General features: G+C 43.0%; 1 protein-coding gene across 4 annotated transcripts in view; it reads left to right on the top strand.

The window, feature by feature from the left end:
- The window catches only part of NHS (NHS actin remodeling regulator), a 269,700-nt gene that overhangs the window by 237,063 nt on the left and 8,986 nt on the right, over positions 1-23,651 (top strand). For 2 of the 4 annotated variants that reach the window (XM_074906646.1, XM_074906675.1), the window contains exons 2-6: positions 5,538-5,690; positions 8,056-8,189; positions 17,027-17,089; positions 19,296-19,488; positions 22,770-22,901. In XM_074906646.1, coding sequence (XP_074762747.1) covers positions 5,538-5,690; positions 8,056-8,189; positions 17,027-17,089; positions 19,296-19,488; positions 22,770-22,901 — 675 coding nt within the window. The remainder of the gene's footprint in view (positions 1-5,537; positions 5,691-8,055; positions 8,190-17,026; positions 17,090-19,295; positions 19,489-22,769; positions 22,902-23,651) is intronic. The other 2 variants (XM_074906656.1, XM_074906665.1) reach the window with 2 other exon arrangements.

The following is a 23,651-nucleotide window of genomic DNA, read 5'->3' as shown; positions in this document are numbered from 1 at the left end:
TGCTGGCCACGGCAGCCTTCAAGAGCATCCGGCACCCCCGCGGCACCCCTGTGGCACACTGCGGAGTTTCAGTGGGTGCGCAGCCCCCAGCTCTTCTACCTCCTGCAAAGGGCTTGGGGTCATTAGAACCTCTCATAAGAGTAACTGGGCTCTGGAATAGGGTTATTCACTTGTCTGATCCTTTTTTATTGTGTTTTTTGTCTATTGGAATCAAGACAATTTAATAAGGATTCAGCAGCTGCAGGTTCAGCTTTGCTTGTGCAGGAGTTCACAGGGTGACAGCTCTGGGCTCTGTCCCTTAGCACGTAGGCACCTTCCTCACTCAGTGCTCACATCCTCTCCAGGCTGCACACTTTTTGACACCTTACACCAAATCATGTCTTCTCTTTGAACCAGGAAACAGAGGAAATTTTTCTTTTTTTTTCCCCCTGACACTTAATGGCAACTATAATACAAAAAGAAATAAGACAAAGCTGAGAAACAGAAGGAGCTGGGAAGGTGGGAAGTAACCATCTAGAGAGGCAGATGGAGTTGGGGGGGGGGGGAAACCCCTGGATCTATCAAATAAATAGAGCAGAAATCTTTCTTGCTTGGCCTTTGTGATGTTATTATTAGAACAACCACGCCTGAGTGCACTAAAGCCGCACAACCTTCAAGCATCCACATCCAGCTTTTCTATGGCAGGATTCTTTTTCTGCTTTGCTAAAGGAAGGAGGGAGTCTCAATGAGAGGATGCAAAGATGAAAAAGGTCTATAAATGATAAATATGATCAACTTCAATAAAACAGCTATTTGGAAACCTTCAAAAATCTTCTCATGAGAACAGCCATTAGCGTATGTCTGTTTGACACTGGTTGTCAGGAAACCAGCCAACATTAATGGATCCACAGAATGTAATGGAGAATCCATTTAAATGGTCTCTTGTCGTTTTGTCATCCCACAACACAAAAAAACCAATTACTTTAACTCGGGAATGAAATGAACATGATAGTTTATATGATTCACTTGTATATTTTAAATTGATCAAAGCGCACACTAAAAATATATTAACAATCTATACCTGATGCCTGAAATGGAGCTTTTCCTATATCTATACAGGCTTTATTTCTCATTCACTGTGGTGTCCAGCTGTTAATAATTTAAAGACTGTGGCTTTACAGTTTCTGCATTTCTTTATTTATTATGCGTATTATGATGATGCTGAGGGACTACAGCCACGCACAGGCTTGGCACTGTAAAAACAGCCTGCAGTGTAAAACACAACGTGAAAGGTAGTGCTGGCTGAAAGAGATACCTTACCCCATTTTACAGAACGGAGGCATAGGAAGTGTTAATATTTAACCCAGGCTCTTAGCAGAAGCATATGGTGAAGCTTTGGCTGCACAGGTCTTCCAGATCTCACCCCGGTGGTCTTTGACTGCTGAATTACCCCATCACAGGGGTGGCTTTTTTCTTTTAATGAAAGTAAGAGATTAAACCCTGTGCAGAAAATCAGATATGCAGTGGTCCTGAAAGCTCACGGTCCACTCTTGCAGTTGCATCCTCAGGCTTCAGCTCCCAGCAATGGTGCCCAGCTCCCAGGGGCCCATGCCCAAACAGCAAGGACCAGGCAAGATACCACTGCAGGAGCACAGGCAACATGCAAAAGACAAAGTGCAAAGAATGAAGTGGAAGCGGGTCCCTCTTTTGGCTGGCAATCACATCTGGTAACCCCCTTCAGAAAAGGTGCAGGCTCTCTCACTTACTGGTTAGTTTTTTCCTTCTCTTTACCCTTTCCAGAAGGCTTTGCCAGAGCTTTACTGCTCTGAGGTTGGGATGCCGTTCTTCAAACATCCTGCCTAACTGTATTCATGGTGGGTTTATACTTATTTGTCCTTGGGCCAGCATTGTCTTCTACCCTACCCAGCACTTCTCCCTCCCTCTGAGCTTCTCCCCCACCGCAGGCTGAGAACATTCATTCCCTCTTGGCTTTTTTGCCAGCTTTTTTAGTTTCTATTCTGGACTGCCTAGAAATCCACTCCAGCTTTTTGAGTATTTTAAAGGACTGTTCAGTTCAGTGCGTATTGTGCAATATTTCTGCTTTCTTGGTGTCAGTGGGGCATATTCCCTGACACGGTGAATCAGAGTTACAGCAGGGAAAGGCAAGAAGATACGGATGCGTGCTGGCTGGGGCCATGGCACAGGGTACTGTAAGCTTCTTAGTCCCCTATCATTTGAAGATAAGCAATGTATTTATGCTTTATTTTTCTTCTGGTACAGCACTATGCACAGCTCTGCCAGGTTTTCCGGTTCAGGGAGTCTTGTTGGATGGCTAAGAGGTCATGCTATTTTATCTGTGAACAGCAATATGTGTCTACAACAGCAAGTGCATAGCAGAATTGTATTAGCTTGGTTTCATTTTTAAGTCTCAAAGTATATTAACCCAACTCCTACTCCTCTTATTTGTAAAACACTGCTGCCAGAGCCAGAAGAACTTTCTACAAGTTACATTTTGCAGCAAAATCTATTCTAATGAAATGTCTGAACATTTCATAAGTAGAGAAAACTTTCCGCTTGCTTACTGAGCTTCATCAGAGACAACCACTAGAGCTTCAGTCTAGACAGATTTTTTTCTGGGAGTAGGAAGGAACTGCTTGTGCCTGCCATTTCATTAGCATCCAGGGTGCAGTTTGTGATCATGAATATCACATATCTTCAGCAATATAAGGAATGGGTGGGGTATAATTACTATCATTAAAAATTGTGTCCTGTGATGAGCTTCCCAAGGAGGCAGTGTGGCTCAGAACAGGATCAGGGCAAGTTGCTTTGTGTCTTGGGACCTTGTCTGTAAAATAGACAGAGTGCTTCCTTACCCTCAAGGGGTAAAGGAAGTATAAAATCAGCTCATTCTAGTGAGATACCATGGTGACAGACAGACAAGCCATCAAAACCTCTGCTTGCAATTTGGCAACATCATGTTATTACAGTGTTGATAACTTAATTAGTAAATCCTCATGATGAACAAACACCTACAGGTTGCCATCATTCATCCTACACACACACACACACACACCCCAACCCCCCACTATCAGTCGTTTTTTTCTCATCCTGGTGCCACTCCTGGTACTGACACTATGGCCAGTTGCATGGAGCAGTACTGCAAACATACTGTAAACCTGCAAAATTCCACTGAGAAGCAAAGCACGGCTACCTGCTGGACACAGTTTGGGGTCTCTTCAGTGGTGCTGAAGCTTGAATAACCTGAACTTCAGCAGGTCTATCACCATATTATACCACCACGTCCATCATAACACCCACAAAGTTTTGTAAAATTTTTTTTCTCATCAAGGAAACCGATAAAGTCTGTCAGCATCCTGTACACGGCAGTGTGGTTTCCTGGGTTTCTCCTCATGTGTCTGTGTCCTCCTTCTTCTTCTCCTCCTGCCGTACTTTCCCATTCCCTTTCTCTATACAAAGCACTGGTATGCCTTCAGCCCAAGTGAATGTTGGTTTGCATTAAAGAAAGCACCAAAATCAGAAAAAAACAAAGAGCATCCACCACAGAGCAGGTCTCTTAACATGTTACACTGACTCCCCCTCTTAAAAGGGCAACGGCTCCTGCAGGTCGGAGAGTGCAAAAGCACAGAAAGGAGCTGCTTACTCCAGGGGCATTGGTGGTTACAGGACATCTGTCTGTAGCCTCTATTTCACTGTAGTAGATTTCAAGAAGAACTTTTACAAGAAAGTTACTTTTTAATGTTTTACATTGTTATGTAGTGTAATATGTATGTGTATGTCTGTGTATAATTATGTTTTTTTATAATTATACACTATTAAAATAGAGCTTCTTATCAGGAATTTTTTTTTCCTTTTGTTTGGTTTAGTTTGTTCTTTTTTCTTAAGATTACAAACCACAGTACCAACGATCCTTATGTTAGTGTTTTTTATGGACTTGGCACATTTTTTCCAACCTGTCCCTTGTCAACTTTAGAGAGCATGAGTGAACAGTTGTGCAAAAAGCCAGTGCAGATGGGCACTGGTTTTCTGGTGAGCCTCCTTTTAACTTTATTTTGACAATACATTTCCTTGGCTGAAGACTACATACTGCTATGTACGTCCTGCCACCAACCCCTTTTCTCTGGCTTGGCCTCCTCCTCAGTAAGGTCCCGCAACAGCAGCATGTCCCTTCTTTTCTTGGGGAAGGCTGGGTGCTGCACTTGCCTGGAATGGTAGAAGCAATGTAAGGCGGGGCAAGATGAAGGCAGGAGAAGAGGGCTGGCACAGAGGCTGGGTTGCTGGCACAGAGTTAGAAATCCCTGGTAGTATTCTCCATGGCAGAGGGCTCTGGCCATCAGCATTGTGTTGGATCGTGTTCAGATTGAAGCTGTCTGCTCTGCTCGTGGTAGCTCCTCTGGGCTTTTGCTGATTGAGAGAGATGAGGGCGAAGGAGAGGAATGTGTGGCCTGTTGGGGAAGCCAGCCCGAGGCACACTGGCTGTTCAGCTCCTCACTGGGAAGGGAACCCCAGGAGGTACCTCTACCACCCTTCCTTCCATGCATGAGGGACCCCGCCTGCACCGCCCTGCATTGTCCTGTAAGCAAAACAGCTGCAGCAGCCCCTTGGTGTTAGAAGAGGAGATGACTGGAGATTGTTTGTATCAATGCCTGTAGAAGAAGGAGCAAGCCCAGTGATATAGCTGAGGATGTGCCACGGGCTCTGCTGTGTTACATGGGCTGCTGAGCACAGGTGAGACAAACCTGCTCCATGCAGCCAGCTGGGGCAGAGCACTGGCATCCCCCATAGTCCTCCCCTCCTGCTATGGCCCTTGGAAAGATAGCTACTGCATACACTGAGGTTGGGCATTATCTCCCCTCAGTCTCAGCACTCTTGAGAAATTATTTCAAACCTTTCGTGGACTTGGTTCATGTAACTTTCAGAGGCAGACTTCTGGGATTTCTCTGTAGAGGAATTGAAGTGTTCCTGTCCCTCAGAAGTCCCTGTCTATTAAGGGAACCTCTTTTGATAGGTGACAGTTAAAGTCGCTCAGCAGGCAGGCAGTTAATCTCAGTCGTTACATGCTGGAAGGCAATGATCTAGCAACCTGTGTCAGAAATTAGTTGTGCGTAACATGATGTAGTGAAAGTGTATATTGGCAGGAGAATGGGTAATTGGAAGACCCATTCCTCCCTCTGCCCTTGCTCAAAATGTCACTGTGGAAAGGTTGCATAGCTTCTTTGCATTTTCATTTTGCTATCTATAAAATGATTATCCCTTTAGTCCATATATTTAACACCAATATAGTATCATTGCACCTACTTGCCTCCATAGAGCCATTTGCAATCTGGCAAAAGGTCATTGTCTAAAGGCTAAGTGGCATAACATGGTATGGAAACACAGAGAAGATAATGATGTCTGTTATTTGGTGAGAGGAGAGGTGCTGTAACATTCCCAGTGCTCATTTGTGGCACTGCCATTTCAAGAAAGAGCCTTTGCTTTTCAGCTCAATTGATGTAAGAGAGACTAGCAGTCTTATCTTGCACTCCGGTTTTATCCTACAGCTGTCTCCAACCTGGATGCAGAGAGCAAACTGAGTGTCTATTACCGAGCACCTTGGCATCAGCAAAGAAACATCTTCCTCCCCTCCACCAGACCGCCTTGTGTAGAGGAGCTGCACCACCACGCGAAGCAGCACCTGCGAGCCTTGCGCAGAGGTAGGTGCTTGAACACACTCTGGCTCTGGCTCCGTGGACATGACACCTCTCCACGGTCCCCTCCAGGCAGCAGCAGGGTGCTCAGACACAGGGCTGTGGGCGGTGGTCTCCACTGGGACTGAGGTACTCAGGCTAAGAAATAAAGCTGAAGATGGAATTCTAGCAGTAGAAAAGGCGTGTGCCTTCTTCAGCTTATTTATGATTACTACAGTAGAGCTGAAAAGGACTTTTTACTTTTCCATTTTACATTCTTTGTTTATATGTTTTTCTATTAAAGTGGATATGTCTGAACTGTGTGAGCAAATCTGTGCACTGGCCCAAAAAGGATGGAGGCATTGTTTCAACAAGGCTATCTTGTCTCCCTCCTCTAAACAGATGTTGAACAATGCCTCAGCTCCACAACAGGGATCTGAAGGGCTGAAACTGGAGCCCGGAGGTCTTACAGAGTCTCCACTCAGATATCTGCATGGGCTTTCCAAGCATGATATTGGAGGAGACCTCCAGACCTCAAGGGTGGCAGCTGAAAGCTAGGTGATACCCTGGACAGCTCGGAAAGGTTGGGCAGGTGTCCCCTTCCCAGGCCAGGGAACATCTCCTAACATCACCTAACAAATGGGAGACCTGTAGCCTCAAAACCAAATCATGCGATACAGGGAGGAAGTGGGAGCAATCAAGGTCATCACCAGGCTCCTGGATCTCTGCCATAAAGGGAATTTACTAGGTGCAAACGTCTGGATGGTCCTACAACAGCACGCTACAAGGAAGGCAAGAGATAAGAAAAGATCATTTTTCACTGGGAACCTAACCAAGCGAAAATTCTTACTGGGAAGCAAGTAGAAGTAGGCAAGCAAACCTGTCTTTCTTATGTGCTATAAGGAAGGAGAAAGTCCATACAAGTCAGCCTTAAAATGTTCAGCAGCAGCCTCCTGTGTTGGAAGCAATCATTGCCTTGCTCATTCATTATTGTTATCAGATTGTAATAATTGATTACTTGGATCGGCAGAGCATCTGTTAGCTGGATAAAGCATTCCAATTAATTACCACATTTCACCCGCTGTGTAGATTTTGACTCAGGAACACACTGTGGGTGCAGTATGTCTTCATAGCATTTCAAAGAGCCATACAGCCGAATTGCAATCACACTAGTGTTGGAGTAGAGCAGAAGTTGGCTTTTCTGCTCTTAGCAGCTCTGCTTTGCAGTTGTCCCGGGACCAGGCTGATCTCTGCCTGCCATCTTGTGGGCAGGAGAAGTCCTGACAGCAGCACGGGAAGGCAGCTGTCAGAAAATGCCTCAGCATTTTAGTTACAAATCTCAGTTTTGGCAGCTTCCCATCCTCCACGCTTAACAGCAGCTGTGCAGATTCAGCAGGCAGCTTGTCACGTGCTGCTTTATTTTATTTTCCAAATAACTGCATATACTGGAGTAGAATTAGAATCTGAAATTCACCCTAAACATGTTTATTGTGTCTCAACTATTTCTTCTATCAGAATTTCATTATCTCTTTTATGTGTTTAATCAGGAGTAATTAAAAGTAAACAGTAGATCGGAAAACACCTATGCTAGCAGCAAACATTGTTGCCTGGACCATAGTTAGTGCATCAGGTGAATCTATCATTCCCTTCCAGCAGCAGTCCATGCAAACAGTAATTATATCTGACTGTCACCTAAAATTAGAGATGGGAAGTCCGTAAGCACTCTCCCATTCACTTCAAAGGTTTCAGAGACTTGGAACTGACATTGGAAGAGCCCGTGGTGAAGAAAGACTCCTCTGGACCTGCAGTGGAGAGATCTTGACTTTTCCAGCGTGATCTCTTCCACACCGGCACACAGAGCTGCTGCTGCAACAACCTTCCAATGTCAAGCCAGTGCTCAGGATGTAGCACTGTTGTGCAGCCAGGGAAGGAAATCCTACCTGGGGCTATGTTTTCTTCTTTTCCCTTAGAGGGGTATATTTTATATGGGTAGAGTGCAGGCGTTACTGCATCTCCATGTTTCAAGGCAAGAGGAGCTGCAGGTTCCCACTGGGAATCAGGCCTGGGGGCCCAAGTGCCTAGAGAGGAGCTAGTAAGTAGCTCCTTTGTCACGTGGGATAGAGGGTATAAATTCCATCTGGGGAGAATTCAGCTTCAGTGCATGCACTGGGGTGTATTGTATGAGCGTGGCTCTTGTGGGGGCATGGATGTCCAGTAAGTGCTCGTCCCGTTTAGTTGCAACAGGGATCATAGGTATCAGTCAGTGGGGAAGAGAAGGACCTTCATCTTTGGAGTCCATGTCCTGTTCGTGTCTCTGTTGTACTGTTAATAGAGATATTTATATGTTTTTAACACTCTAAAAGGCTTGTGTCTTCTTTCTCATCCAAAACAGAACATCGAAGCCGAGGTGATAACAGAGAGCAAAAAGTCCAAGGCCCCATTGCTGTGGTGGCTCCCCCCTTTCCTCCCTTCCCTGCAATCTGCAGTCAAAAGAGGCAAGCGATAAAGGACCGGCACTTTCTACCAGTAAGTCTTTCACTACAGCTATCACACATGAACACATCATTAGCATTGTGAGGCCTAAGTGTGACAGTGCTTCACAAGTGCCTTCGCCCAAGCCTGTGCAGGTACAACATAGCTGACCTTAAAGACTATCAGCAGCGTAACTCAGGTCGCAGCTTTAAGCAGCCAGCCCTAGGGTGGGTGTTTCCATTGAGAAACCTCTCCTTTTTCACCCTTGGCCAGCACACATATGCACTCGTTCACACACTCCTCCACAGTCCTTCGCATTCTCTTCTCCTGCTTCAGGTAGCACTTCCAGGACCCTCCTGTAATTTCAGAAAGTGCTGTAATTTCAGCCCTGGCATTAGCATTGCCAGGAGCCAAGAACTCAAGGGCTTTGTGTGCTGGCTTGAGGGTCGCATGTGTGCTAATAGGCTCGGTATTACTTCTCCAGCTACAAGGAACTACAGTTTCCACGTATGTATGGGCAATGGTCCTGTTCTGCCATGTCCATCTCCATTCAGCTTTTTTCAGATGCTTCATGTCTCACACATGTCTTTGCAGCCAGCCAAGTGGGAGCTCCACCTGAAGGTCTGGTCCTGTATGTCTGTGCTGACTTGACACTGCTGCATTAATTTGAAATCAAAGTACTGTTGACAATGTGGTATTTATCATCATCAAAGGAAATGCACCAGATCCACAAGTTTAACACTGATCGGATCCATAATTCCCACTGGTTCAGCAAGACTTCAGTACCTCTGTGACTTGGGGTTTTTGACCCATGAAAGTGCCATAGTAGCTACATTCTGCCCTATGCTAAAAGCCAGTTTAAACTCCACAGGTCAGACCTGGATTTAACTTTTAACTGATGTATATGTCTAATGCCAGCTCTCTGTGTAGGGGTAGTTCTGTCCTGCATCTGCAGGTGCAAGGACATTGGCATCTACAGAGATGCTACACCCGTGAGCACATTATAAGTGTGCAGTGATTAAATCATCACTTACTCTGCTTAAAAATCCAAGTACATTCATCCTAATCCATTATATTAACCATATGGAAATACTATAATGGTAAATAAGTCACAGTGTACAGCACACATCCACAGGGACCAAAACGTCAGCTAGCCAGTCCATAGGAAGAATTTTGTTTCACATTTGAAAGCATGAAATGCATGACAAGGTTTTGATTATCTTTACTATTCTGGATTTTTGGCTGCTTATCTGAATACTCTTGAGGAAAGCATCACCATCACTGCAGGCTTTGAACTGGTTAAATTTGCAGGCCTTATGATTCAACTGAAAGAAGATATCCTGATGTTAAGGAACAGCACAGGAAAGAGTTGGAAGACAGAAAGGAGAAACACTTACCTGTTTCTTCTTCATAAATAATCATCTAATCTAGTACTGTTGTGGGCTCATTGAAAGGTAAAGGGGAGGTGACCCCACGTTATGGATCAGAACTAGTTACAGATAACAGTTTGGGCAGTATATTGAACATAAAGCTCTCTTAGTTAGATGGGGAACAAGGCATGTCTTTTGAAATTGCATACTCAGTGTCAAAAGGCCTGAATCTTTGCTCTGTTTGGAAAACAACCAGTGTATTTTAGACATTACTTCCATCTGTGGAACACAAAATAATAATAAACGGTAAGCAAACCTCTGAGTCCTGTATTAGCTGGCAAAATTAAGTCATGTTGAATGCAGATGTCTTGGCTTTATCAGCAAGTCCACCTTTTTCTTTTCAAGGGGGAAAATATTAAGCTTTGTGCCCACCCATATTGGGCCTTTTTTTGGAAGCTGACTAGGCTCAGTGTTCCCCTAAGGAGGAGCAAACAATAGCTGCTTGGCGGTTGTCATCCTATCAATTTCAAGGCATCTGGCAATGTTCTGCTTTGGTAATTGCAAATGTGCCAAGGCCAGAGCACTTCAAAGTGCCTTGACCCATTTCTGAGAGAACTCCTTGTTCATGGGGCAACTCTAAAAATTAGAGAGAATAAGGCAAGATGAAGCTGCACATGAATGCTCAGTCTGGCAGAAGGTTAATCAGAGATTTTTACAAGACACTACAACAGTGAACAGCTAATTGATATTGTGCCAGCCTTCATGACTTAATGATACCATTACAAGAGAAAGTTGGGAGTGCTGTTATTGGTTAGCTCACCCTTTTTGGCATAAGCTTTTTGACATCTGCAAATGAGTATCTGCTTCAGGGACTGTTGGTAACGTTTAATATCTGATTCCAGTCGATTGTATCATCTATTGATCAATGAACTAAAGATGTTAAATCCCACAAGTATTTTTATTCATGGCACAGCAGTCTATTGTGTATTCCACTTCTCTGATGCATTGGAAAGGTGCTGGTAAAAGCGATACTACACAACAATAAAAGCCCCTTTCTATGTTTTTATGAATTAGGAAAGGGATTGTTACTTTTAAATTAGGAAACGGATCGACGAAGAGCTGGGAAATTTTTTAAAGTTACAGGATCTGACTTTTCCAAACTGACCATCTAAGTTAAATGCACGCATTTAGTTACTGAAATAAGTGGGTTGATTTTGAGAAATGTTCAAATTACCACCGTGAGACCTATGAGAATTATCACTACTGAAAGCTACTGAAAAACAGGTCAACTATGTCTGAGACCAACTTAGGCTTCCACATTTGTACGTTTTGGCTGCTTTTTTCATTGCTACCAATTAGGTGGCTATGAGCTTTTACAAAGATCTTGCATATTCTATAGTCAAGCTAGAGAAAACCACAACGGGTGGAGATTCACTTTTAAGCATGAATATCTTTACAGGGAGGAAGATGCCAAAGTCCCACAAATTCCAGAAAGACCAAATGCATTCAAGTCCAAAGTAACTAATGCCAGTGTAAATGGTCTGGAGGGACATTTGGACTGTCCTATCACAAGATCATTTTGTCACGGAGAAGAAGTAGAGAACTAGAAATAACATAGGAAATTTGTGTCCGAGGCAAGACAAGTTTGGAGTTAGCTTTATAGTCTACTCTTGTTACAGGAACTGCCCTGATTTGTCTGATGAAGGGTCCACTTAGCCCAGAGGCCAGAAGGGGATCCTTCAGGAACAGGACATGGTTTATGCTGTTTATTGTCCCATGATTTATCCTTCCAGTTTCATACAGAAACCAGTTACAGAGCTCCTGAGCCAGAGATCAAACACAGAATAGCAGCCACCAAGAAACCTGTCTGCATTGATTTTGAGACTTGTCTAATACATCTTCTTAGCAAATTTACACCTTTGGCCTCAACAGCACCCCATGTCAATTACTTTAGCTATCTGTATGAAAATGTATCTTTTGTTTGTTTCAAACCTGGTACCTCATAATTTCATCTCATCCCTTCTAGTTCTTAGACTGTGAGAAACAGTAAGCTTTGCTTCCTCATTCCCTTTCTCCATGCCCCTCCTGGTTTTGCACACATGATTTTACTTCCCTATCCATCTCAGTCATTCATTTTTAAAGCTGAAAAACTCTAGCATACTTAGTCTCTCTCTACACAGAACTATACTACCCAACACTTTTATAAGTATCATTCATTCAGGCATTTTTGCCAATGAAGAAACAAAACAAAACAAAACAAAAATAATCTGAGGACAGTACAAGGAAGTTAATGGACTTGTGAAAATGAGAAATATTCCTTACACGTGTTCCCATGACAACCCTCCCTGTAACACTGCTGAGGCCAGTCACCGAGTGAGAAGATGCTGTGTCATTCCAACTGCATTTCAGCCTTCTCTTTAATTTTCTATGCATTTTTGTTTTCTCTGGTTTTCCCAAGTCCATCTGGTCAGGCTCTGAAATCTCAGTGTTCAAGTTCAGAATATCATGGGACCACACATTCTCAAACCCCTCATGCCATAGCTGTTATAATAAAACAAGGGTGATGAAGCAAGGAACTGAATATTTGGAAATTTGCACGCACAATTACAGAATTCAGTGTCAGTTTGTTCATAATTATGTGAGCAGAAATCTAAGGGACAAGAAGCAAGAGGTTGTTTTCCAGCCAGGCTTTGCCTCTCCCTGAGACCTCAACTAGAGCAAATGTGAAGATAAAATAATGCATAAGGTAATTTTATTCCATCTCCCCACCATTTCAAAAATATTCCCTGTGGTCTGCTTTATGATGTTTTATATAGCAAAGGAAAGCACAACTGAATGTACTAACTTTGACACAGTTTTGTGCTGAAGGTGTACAAAGCTTCAGTAAAAAATAACTGATTTAAAGGCCAAGCACAAGTTGAGCTATGCACCTTCTGTGTGCAAATCCTGCCTGTAGCTGTTAGAAATAAAACCTACCTGGCATTATTAGTTGGAATGAACCTGTATAGCACTATTTGTGCAATGAGCCTAATACCTACTACCCTGTATCATCATATGATTATTTTGTACCTTCGCCTGCTGGAATGCCATGTGTGGTATGACTTCTGTCAGAAAACACGTCTTATTTCTGTCTTTACCATGTCAAAACATTGGAGCAGTACATTAATCGTTAAAGGATTGTCAGTACATTAACAGATCGCATTTGTGATGCTCCAAAAGAAAAGAAAACACCCACAAGCAGGTAAAACAAAAACTTGAGGAGAATGAAACATGTGGAAGTAAAAACATTGGGAGCAGGCAGGTGAGCAAGATTCTGTTTTGCAGCAGAAATAGCACAGTCAGAAATATTCACGTTATTTTCTTTTCAGCATCAGTTGACTTTATAAGAAAGCTGCTGTATAGGTACGAATTTTAATTTCTAATTAAGTAGTCAACTGTGCTCTGAAAACACTGGAAAGCTGCTAACCTTTTATTAGTATTTCTCCTCCTTTCACCAGACCTTTGATTTTTCCAACATGTAAATCAATAACATTTTCTTTAACTCCTGTGACTTAATGAAGCAGCGAGCTCTCCGGAGACAGGGAGCTTTCACCTAGGGCCATGGAAGGAGTCAATACTCAACTCGTGTGAACATGGCATTAAACACCAACTCACACTTATTCTATATGTTACCTTTCCAGTACATGAACAATTGCTTTCAAACAAGAAGTCAGGATGTACTGTTAAGTAGTACATATTATTTCTGGGCTCACATAGGGTGAAAGTATCTTGTATGTATGTTCTGTTCACTGCTGGAAACGGACCATATGTGAAGCTTGCAGATGCTGAAGCTATATGCTGATGCTGTGCTCAGGGGAATATCACCCGCTTTATTCATAAAAGACCTGGGAAAGAAATTTCCCTGAAATCAGAAATAATGGTGATCTGTTATGCTTTTTGTTAGCCTGCAATTTTTAGGTGGCAGGAGTCAAAAATAATCCTGTGGAGAATAGCGCTGTGCTGCTAGCCATCTCTTGCCCTCACCAAGGCTGTGTTGTCACTGCCAGCACTGGCCCTGTGCTGCTGGGGGTTGTGACTCAGCCACTGAGATTTTCTGTGAGGTAACACCTTGCCTCAAACACAGATAAAGGGAAAAGAATCAACTCAGCCATGCCTAAATTTGACAATCCTTCTGAGGATAAATGCTCTTGATGAGGCTTTAGCATTCTCAAGACATCTTTAATTACCTGAAGAAAAATTAGTACTTTATTCTTGGGTTTATGTTTTCCCCCTCACCATTGATTGCACTGTGTTCAATATGCCCTGTGCACTAACTTTGAAATCCCAGTATCTCCTGTAATGCTATCACTATAGTAAGGCAGGCTAGGTACATGATTTAATGCAAAAGATGCTTCTTGCACTAGTCTTCCCTTATATCTTGAAGATCCCGAACAACAGAGGCATCTCAAAGCTTTGGGGGCTGGAAAATAGAAGAGGGGCTGAAGTGGCATTTTTGTCCTGTTATTGGCCCGTTCATTTCCTTCTCTGGATCCCAGCTCTAGGACAATAAATGGGGCAAGCCCATAAGTTGCCAGACTGGCAAGTTTCTCAACTGCTAAATTGCTTCTTTGTCACTGCACTGATGGTGTTTAAGACTTTAATTTGCTAAAAGGATGAATCCTGTGTCCTCACTTAGGTACCTGCAAGTAATGCCAGGCTCTTCCTAAAATCAGTGGGGAGAGTATTCAGGAGTGCTTCATCTCAGCCTAAGTTAGGTGCTGAAGGAAGATCAGCTGTATTGCCCTGCAGCAGCGCCACTTTCTCTTTCTCTATAGGGGAAGTCTTGTTGGTTAGTTCAGACTTGGACATCAGACTTTTTCACTGTGGTGCACAGAAACAAAGAACTTTCATATGGAAGAGCACTGAGAAATCAGATCACATGTATATGCAACCAAGATTTTTACTGCAAAGCAGTTTCACAAGCACAATGACACCTCTGCAACTGAAGTTGATGGAATAGCTCAGAAATAAAGATGCATACATTTGTCAGTGAGTGCAGAATAAATCCCTATTAGAGCAATTACGCACCAGTTTGGTTTCAAAGCAATCTTAGCCCATTAAATACCTATTTAAAGTATTCTTGCTTTGTATTTAACAGATTGATTATCACTGTTGCTGTTTGCCAAGCACACCCACACAAAAGAAATTCACTCTGAAAACTGCCTAACTGAAGATTTGCCCATCAGACCAGAACAGCCTTGGGTATATAATCATAATTTCTTGCTTAATTATGTGTTTACTCATCTAGTGACATTCTGGTCTTCTGAGTGAATGAGAACATCTGAAGAGTGGCAGTTCTCTCTCTCCCCCAGCATGGAGGTGTCAAAATGTTGAGGCTGCTGCTACATCCAGTGTGTGCCTCGGCTACCCAGAATCAGGCACCGTGTGGGAACAGGCAGTAGGTGACTTCAGGACCCCTTGGTGAGGTAGCAGTGGCACCAGCTTTCTCAGGAGCGCTGCTGTGACAGCAGGAGCTGAAATGTTACCAGTCACCTCAATTTTTGTCCTCCCTCTCCATGGTAGGAACCTACCTAGAAAGTTTGTCCTGCTGTGCTTAAACAGAGACCTGAAACTTTGGCACATCAAATGATGGCTGTGGGTATGGTGTTTTCTTGGAGGCGTCAGTCAAAGTGTCATGTGGGGGAGGTAGGAAAGCCCTGCACTGACAGAACAGACAGATGGGTAGCCAAACCTTGCTTGAGGCCGAAATCGAGGTGCTACTGATTATCCCAGGGAGCTTTGCCCCTGAGTGACTTCTGCATGTAGCTGTGCTTGGAGCTCGGGGTGGGAGGTCCCTCCCGTTCTCTTCTCCTTGTGCACTGACTAGGACCATCATAGGCCTTTGTGGGACATTGCAAAGATTTTCATATCCTGAACTCTTGTCACCTCAACAACATTTGTGTCCCCCCTGTCTAGACCCCCAGAGATCCTCTGACACCTTCCATGGGGAAGTTGAATTTCAGTTCAAATCTTGATCCCATTAACTGCAGTCAGTCTGCTCAGAGCAGGTGACTGAGAACTCAGCTGGAGGACCAAGGGTGAAATCATCCTTGGGTATCTGAAGAGTAGACTGAAATGGCTGATGTATTCAGTATCTCCACAGACTTTGTTCAAGGTGTTTCTCCTGTGATAAGGACTTTACTCAGTTTGGAAGAGCTGTTTTTGCATTGACCTGGGTAGAAACTATCCTGCTGGAAATATTAACTGGGAAGAGTCCTCTTTTGATTCACCCCCTCTGCTCTCCTGTAAAGCTTATAGGCTGCTCATTTGGAGGCTTCCTGTGGTTTTAGTCATAGAATCATAGAGTGGTTTGGGTTAGAAGCCCCCATAAAGATCATCTAGCTCCAATTTCCCTGGCATGGGCAGAGACACCTTCCAGTAGATCAGGTTGCTCAAAGGCCCATCCAGCCTGGCCTGACGTGGAACCAGGACAAAGCAGAAGGTACTGGGTAGCTAGGAATAGAGTAGGACAAGATGAAGAATTAGGCCTTTTGAGACGCACCACAGCTTTTTTTTTTGAGAAGACACCATATAATGAAAAGTCTTTCAAACTGAAGTTAGTGGTGCATCCATCACACTGGTGCTGTTATTGATCAGGAGGAAAAATGTTCATAGTATTATTTGGCAGGTCTGCTAACTAGTGCAGGGGGAGATAATAACCCCCACCAAGAAACACGTGCTAGAGCTTTCCAGTGTGATCAACAATCTTGTTTTCATGATCTCCTTTTTCTATTTCCTATTTCAAAAGAAATCATTCTTCACTACTTTGTTTTGAAAAGAGGACATTGCAACAAACAAACCAGAGTTTCTGCCATAAAAGGATTTTGGAGATGCAGGGATTCAGCGAGACCCAGAGCATTGTGGGCATCACTGTTTGTCCTTTCAAGTGTTATAAAAAGTGACAAAAAGCCAATTGGTCGTTGTCACTCTGACACAATGATTGAAACCTTAGAGATGTAATCATAACATCAGAAAACCTTTGCAATCGATGTATTTGATAAATCACCCTTAGGACCAGCGTTATTTATAACCCTTGCTTCAATATCTCATGCAAAAAATTTCCCTTGTATTATGAAATAGATCACTTATAATGTAATTGAATAAGTACCTCGTGCTGCTTCAGCTCCAGGCAATACATAGTTTGAGTTACCAAATCAATACAAGGCATTCTTGGGCCAATTTAAGCATGTCTGTACAAGGAGGTTGAACCAATTTCACTGAAGTTTTGTCTGATCTGAGTAAGCAAAATCAGCACAGACTTCACAGGGGTCCAAACGACTCTGTGGGTACACTTGCTTGAGCTGCGTTTTGTAGAGAAGTAGTCTGTTCTGGGGAACAAACCCATCGGTAGGAAATAGGGTGGAAATCTCATCTTGTTTTACCTCTGATGCTAATTTATCCAAACAAAAATTATGTGCTTTTACCAGAAAAGTTTTCTGTATGTTTTTAATTTTTTTTTTCTTTTACATTTCACATTTATAGTTTAACAGCACCCGTCCGCCCTCCCCAATTGAGTGTTGCCACATGACCCCCTGGAGTAGAAAGGTACTGGAAAAACAAGCAATCCTCAATTAACAGCCCTGTCTCACTCTTTTCCCTTCCAGATCCTAACCCTTCCTCTTGCTTGCTTTTCACTTGCTAACTTTACTGCACTAAAATAAGCCTTTTCTGTTTTTCTCATGTCCATAAGACACAATAATAACTTTTTTTCCCCCCTCTCTTTCATTTTTCACTTTGGATGGGTTTCAGGAGCTTGTGACCACAAGGTCACTTCTTCCTATCGCCTCCTTTAAAAGGCCTGAACCAGGACAGACTCAATAGCGTTAGCCGTTGCATTTCATTCTCTTGCAATGTTTTTGCCAAGTTGCCCCTTTTCTTCTTTTTTTCCTGAACGGCAAGAAATTGTTCAGGCAATGCCAGCACAACAGTGGGTATTTATTCTCTGGCCATTTGGTGATGCCACTGTTTGGAGAGGAGGAGCTCTGGCAGCCAGGGTCACTTCGTCCGCTTTGTCCAGCCCTTCATTGTCATCCAGTGGAGGAATCAGCAACAAATGCAGTCTGTGTGTGTCTGTGTGTGTGTGTGTGTTCATGTGTCGATGCGTGTGTGCAAGGGGTTTTTTTTTTTGCATGCATGCATCAAACTTTGAGGGAGCGGGGAGGGGGGGGGGGTGGAGTTACCTAGGAAACAAAGTCTTTTGTGCTTGAAGTTTATATGAGCTATTCACGTCTGCTGGGGATCGGCACAAAAGCTGCAGGCAGAAAGAAGGCTGCAATGTTTGACTGAAATCCTACGTGGGAAAAGGGGGTTTTCTGCGGGTGGGAGGAGGAGGAAGTGTGTGTTGTCTTGGGTTTGGGGGTGCTGCAGGAGGTGACACTGGCGAGGTAAGTAAGTGCCCTCCAACAATTTGAGTAGTAGCTGCTGAGTTAAGATCTTAAATACTTTGGGGGCCGAGGCATAAATGCTGTTTGTCAAGCCTGAGATGGTTAATTCCCCCGGGATTTGTGAGGAGCCTGGGCGGAGGAATGGCAGAAGTACAATGGCAACCCCGGGCATGATCCTGCGGTGTTCAACACCCGCCTGCTCAACGCCCTGCCGAGGAGCCGGAGAGCCATATTTTATCTTCACCCTGTTTGCTACCGAAACTAAAACTGGCAAATGAAGTGTAAACAGCAGGCATGAGGGGGAAGGCTGGTAGTTAAGCAGCTGGGAATTCAGGACTGAAGAGAAAGCCGGCCTGAAAGGGATTGCGCTTCATTTTTAAAAACGAGAGGCAGACGGACATCCTGGGCTGGTCGAAGAGTTGTCACAGCTTATAGAAGAATGTATTAATGGAAAAAGGGAGGGCAATTAGACAGAAGAAGGTAAGTGTTTCTCCCCTGTGTCCCTTCCAAACAAAACAAAAACTTTTTTTATTGCAAACAAAGAGACCCCCAAGCGCAAGTTGGTAGCCAGCACCACATGCAAACACACTTATTTCTCTTTTATTGGATGAAATTATAGTGGCTTTGCAAGACAGGGTATTGTTGGGGGGATTTGTTATTTCTTCCAAAAGAAAAACTACCTGTGTTTCTTACATGCAGTTTACTTTTCTCTCTGTTTCTTTATCTTTGTACCTAGTGGTTCTTGTAGCATGCTGTAAAACTGCATGGTTTCTAAATAACCTTTTGAATTTCTTCTGGTGGTGGCTACTCTTCTCTTTGGCCACTGTCCCCTGGCTCCAGTGCTGTTAATGCCTCCTGCTTCCCACCGCATAGCTGCTCATGGTCTGAGCTTGTAAAAATTAAATGTAAATGGTTTTCTAAGTATGGAGGGGTCTTCTTTAAAACTGTGGACCTTCTGATGCTTGTCCTCCAATGAATGGTTATGTGGGGCCAGACCTAGTAATCAGTGGTCTACAGTGTTCAGAAGATTGTGGATGTAAATGAGGACCCATGTGTCTAACGCTGATGGTAATTGAGGGCACGCTCGCAACAGCTACACACAAATGCAGGATGTGCCCCTTCTGACGGAGGAGATGTCCTGTAAATGTCACTGTAAATATGCTGAATTCTAGTATGTTGAGGTATTTTTCTCCTATTAGCAGGATGTTATTTTTCCATTGGAGAATAGCTTGTGCTGTGTGACTTAGCTAGAATGATTCCTCCTTGCATCCCTGTAATTGATTTCTGATCTGTGTGTCTGCTTTGTTTCGAAATTAGTCTCGTGTGCCTGAGTAGGAGACACTGATTTTGAATGTATTCATTTGCAGTCCCATCCACCAGAGGACGAAGATACAGATGTCATGTTAGGGCAGAGGCCGAAAAATCCAATACATAATATCCCTTCTACACTGGATAAACAAACCAATTGGAGTAAAGCACTACCTCTCCCAACTCCAGAGGAGAAAATGAAACAAGATGCCCAAGTGATTTCTTCTTGCATTATCCCCATCAATGTCACTGGTACAAATCTCTTCTATTTCTTTTTGTATTTATTGCATGGTTCAAGGAAGGTCAAGTACTTATTTTGTTTAATTTATTTGAAGTCACGGGATTGTGCTGTCCAGGGGCAAAGACCCTAGCTTGAGGATTTAGTTTCCGGAAGACAGTGGGCTAAATTCATCCCTCACATGTAACCAATGGAGTCACTGAGGCCACATCTAGGATTAATTTGGCCCATATTTTCAGTGTCATGTTATGCAGTGTAACATAACACTGGTTCCCTATATAAACAATATACTTTTGTTGTGTAAATAACCTAAGTCTTTATTTACAAAGACCTCGGATAACTTTTTGAATGTAGCTGACTGACGTAATGCAGAAAGCCACTGAAATTAATCACATGATTATCATGTGTAGCAGGAGAAGAGAAACTAGAGAATGTAGGCTACTATTTGCAGTGCTTTAAACATGCGAGGCATGACTGTGTAGCATGCAAACCATCGCTCTGAGATCTCTTTACATGCAGCTATGCTGAAGGTATAGTAATGGCATTTTCTCTGATTTCTATAACATCTGGATACATTTGACTAGATTTATTTGAAGGAGAATTTGTCTATAGAAGCAGCAGGTATATAATTTATTAAATATGATAGATGGCTTATTTCCAGAATCAAAAACCAGACTGTTTTTCTCTTTCTCTTTTTCTCTTTCTCTCCTTCCAGAGGGCTATGGTAAACACAAAGTTGATCTGAGTTTTCCTCAGTAGTATTTCGCACCAAGTTTTGATTAATATAAGAGCATAAAGAGAGCTGACTTCCAAGGCTATAGGCTTAAATATAAATAATCAGGAAAAAAACAAGGAACTTCCGGTTAGCCTTCATTCCCCAGAGAAAATATTTGTATTTAATTCTATTTTCCCAGTAACTGGGGGGTTGGGGAGGAGGTCACAGCCCATGGCTCTTTCCTGTGTGTATCAGTGGTGCCCAACCTTCCTGCAAGACAAGCTGCGGGGTTCACCATGGTGCTGGGGGGGGCTGTATGCCCACAGTCCAGCTTCAGCCCCCAACAGAGGGGCTCTGGCCTTTCGGGCTTGCAACACATCTGTCCTATGGTGTCATGGTGACAAGTCCCCATCTGCTCCACCATCAGCTGCATGAATCCTCCTGGTGACAGCAACGCAGTCCCGGTTCCCCTCCACCCCGGCAGCGCAGATGACACTGCACAGTGCTGCCAGCTATGCCCAGCCAGGGAGGTGGCAGCCCGGTGTGGGTGTCTCCACCACCAGGATGGTGCTTCTGGCTAGCCAGCACCTCATGGGAGGATAGGCAGCCAGCCAGCAGAGCTGCCTGCATAGACCCTGTCAAGCTGGAGGTTGGGAGCTGGCTGGTCGAGGTCACAGGTTGGGCCCTGCCAACAGAAATCCCCGCAGAAAGTCATAGATAGTGTGGCATGTTTCCATGAGGTAAAGCTGGTGTTAAAATTATGCTCTTTCTAGATTCAATATAGGACCCTAACTGGTGTAGGCTTTCTAACATGGCTCATGTCACCTAACGCAGTTCAGAGGAGAGTTAGGTCTGGGACCAATGTTAACCTTTCCAGTAATAGCCATTTTTGCCTAGACTCCACCTGCCATACATTGGAACCAAATTTCCACTGATCAGTTTTACAGATCAAGAATGGTATGTAATCTTCTGGATGTTTATGTGTATCATTCTCATTAGCACTAATGGGAATAATTTGTATGCGTCACGGGGAGGATATGCCCTCTTCCACTTTCCTCTCAGAGATGACCCCTGTGCATCTGGCACACAGAGCATGTTCGACTAACTCACAGTTGCTGGAAAACCAGCAATGATGCTGATTGATTTTTTGTTTCAAAGAGTTTGCTTTCAGTTCTCTGTTTTTGTTTTTTAATCTACTCCCAACCCTGAGAAATGTTCACTTTTTTGAAAATGACTGTTGTTGGACTTTACAGCACTTTCGTTCCGTATTAAAGAAAGTTCTTCCTCTGCTTATTCCAGGGGCATTGGTGGTTACAGGACATCTGTCTGAAGCCTCTATTTCACTGTAGTAGATTTCAAGAAGAACTTTTACAAGAAAGTTACTTTTTAATGTTTTACATTGTTATGTAGTGTAATATGTATGTGTATGTCTGTGTATAATTATGTTTTCTATAATTATACGCTATTAAAATAGAGCTTCTTATCAGGAAATTTTTTTTTCCTTTTGTTTGGTTTAGTTTGTTCTTTTTTCTTAAGATTACAAACCACAGTACCAACGATCCTTATGTTAGTGTTTTTTATGGACTTGGCACATTTTTTCCAACCCGTCCCATGTCAACTTTAGAGAGCATGAGTGAACAGTTGTGCAAAAAGCCAGTGCAGATGGGCACTGGTTTTCTGGTGAGCCTCCTTTTAACTTTATTTTGACAATACAGTGTAAAAAAAAGAAGTGAAATACACTTCCCTGTGCTAACACCATGGAAACATAAAGAAAATGAGGAATTCTTACCTATTCTCTATGACCATGGTCATAAATAAATGTGCCCATGAACTTGGACTCCTAAATCCAACCTGAGGATCTTGATTGACTGCATGACCCAATTACCAGAGTGGACCCCCACGCATCCTGCCCTGTGCTGAGCACTTGTGAAAATCAGGCCACTTACTGATGTACACACATAAATAGTAGCTACCCTTTTATGTCACCCTTGGCCATGTGTTATCTCATGAAGAATGCTCTCTAAACTTGCACAGGGACTTTGCCCCATTTTAGCTGTCTCATTCCTTTTTGAAATGTTAGCCCCCTTGGCATATCAGTTTCCTAAGAAGCACCCAACTACTGCAATATGGCATTACAACCTCTAATTGTTTTCTTATGCTTAGTTGCTTAAAATAAGTCAGGCTATAGCTCAACAGATTAGTCCTTGAAGATAAGTTACTGTCATTGTCCCTATGACAGATGGATAAATAGCTATAAAAAAGATGACCTGTTACCAAGAGCTCTCAACTCTGTTTTCCTTCCCGATTTTCTTTTCTCTTCCTTTCTTTTCTTTTCTTTTTTGTTGATTTTTTGTTTTTTAATGCCTTCTGTTATTTTTGGCAGACCAGGCTGCTGAGGGGGAGCTGGAATTAGATGTAAAACTGTGATATACTGTGATATAATTTACATAAGAGCTGCATAAGGGCTCCCTTATGTTTATTCACAGGCTTAATCCAAGCTCACATACCTCCACTGTGTTCCAGCCATGAAAATTTGTTTACTATTTCTAAAGGCTAATGAGACCTATTTATGGGTTGCAGGAGTTGGTTTTGACAGAGAGGCTAGTATACGCTGCTCTCTTGTTCATTCACAATCTGTACTACAGCGGAGACGAAAGTTGAGGAGGAGGAAAACCATCTCTGGCATCCCCAGAAGAGTGCAACAAGAAATAGGTGTAGTATAAATACAAATCTTCTGTAGATAGCTTTCTAACCAACTTAAATTGCAGGGATATGAGCTGGTAGCCAGCCTTCCAAAGAAATGAAATCTTGAAAGCATAAATGCGTGTAGAGTTTGAGAATGATGTGGTTTGTTTTTTTGATTTACTACAGTAAGCAAAGCTATATTACTCCATATGGCCTTAATGGACCAGGGGCCTTACCGAGTAATATAGATGTACGTGTTCAGCTCTTATCGTGTAAATGTTAATCAGTTCTCTTTTTTTTTCCATTTTATTTCTGTTATGAACCCATAGTTATGTGCATAAAAAGTAACTAGATTAAGTGAAAGTTTTTTCTTGTATGAGGGGAGTTTAAGGTAAAGAACTGACAGATGTTGCTCAGCAAAGTGATGATGAGCTGTCAACAACAGCCGGATAACTCACTCAGATGAGCAGTTGGATATCTACCTTAGAGACAGTTTCTGGTACCCTATGGGAAACTTTGCTAAACATTCCATTTATTTATCATGCTTGTCCTTAATTCCTTCCTTTCATTCTTTATTACCAAGGATATTTGCCTGAAATCAAGTGGCTGACCTCACTTTTTGTCCCAGGTAAATCGGGAGCAACTCTGTTGAGGACAAATCCAGTGTAAAATTGGTATTAACCCAAAACAAAACTCGTGAGATCGTTATTTCTTAATGTTCATCTGCACCTGAAGATGGCTCTGGTATCTCAGTCCATTGCCATGAAACTTGATGGG

Source organism: Athene noctua, chromosome 1, assembly GCF_965140245.1.
Source record: "Athene noctua chromosome 1, bAthNoc1.hap1.1, whole genome shotgun sequence".
In the NCBI taxonomy this organism is placed as follows: Eukaryota; Metazoa; Chordata; class Aves; order Strigiformes; family Strigidae; genus Athene; species Athene noctua.
Note: the sequence above shows the minus strand (reverse complement) of the source record. Positions and strands in the feature narration are given on the sequence as shown.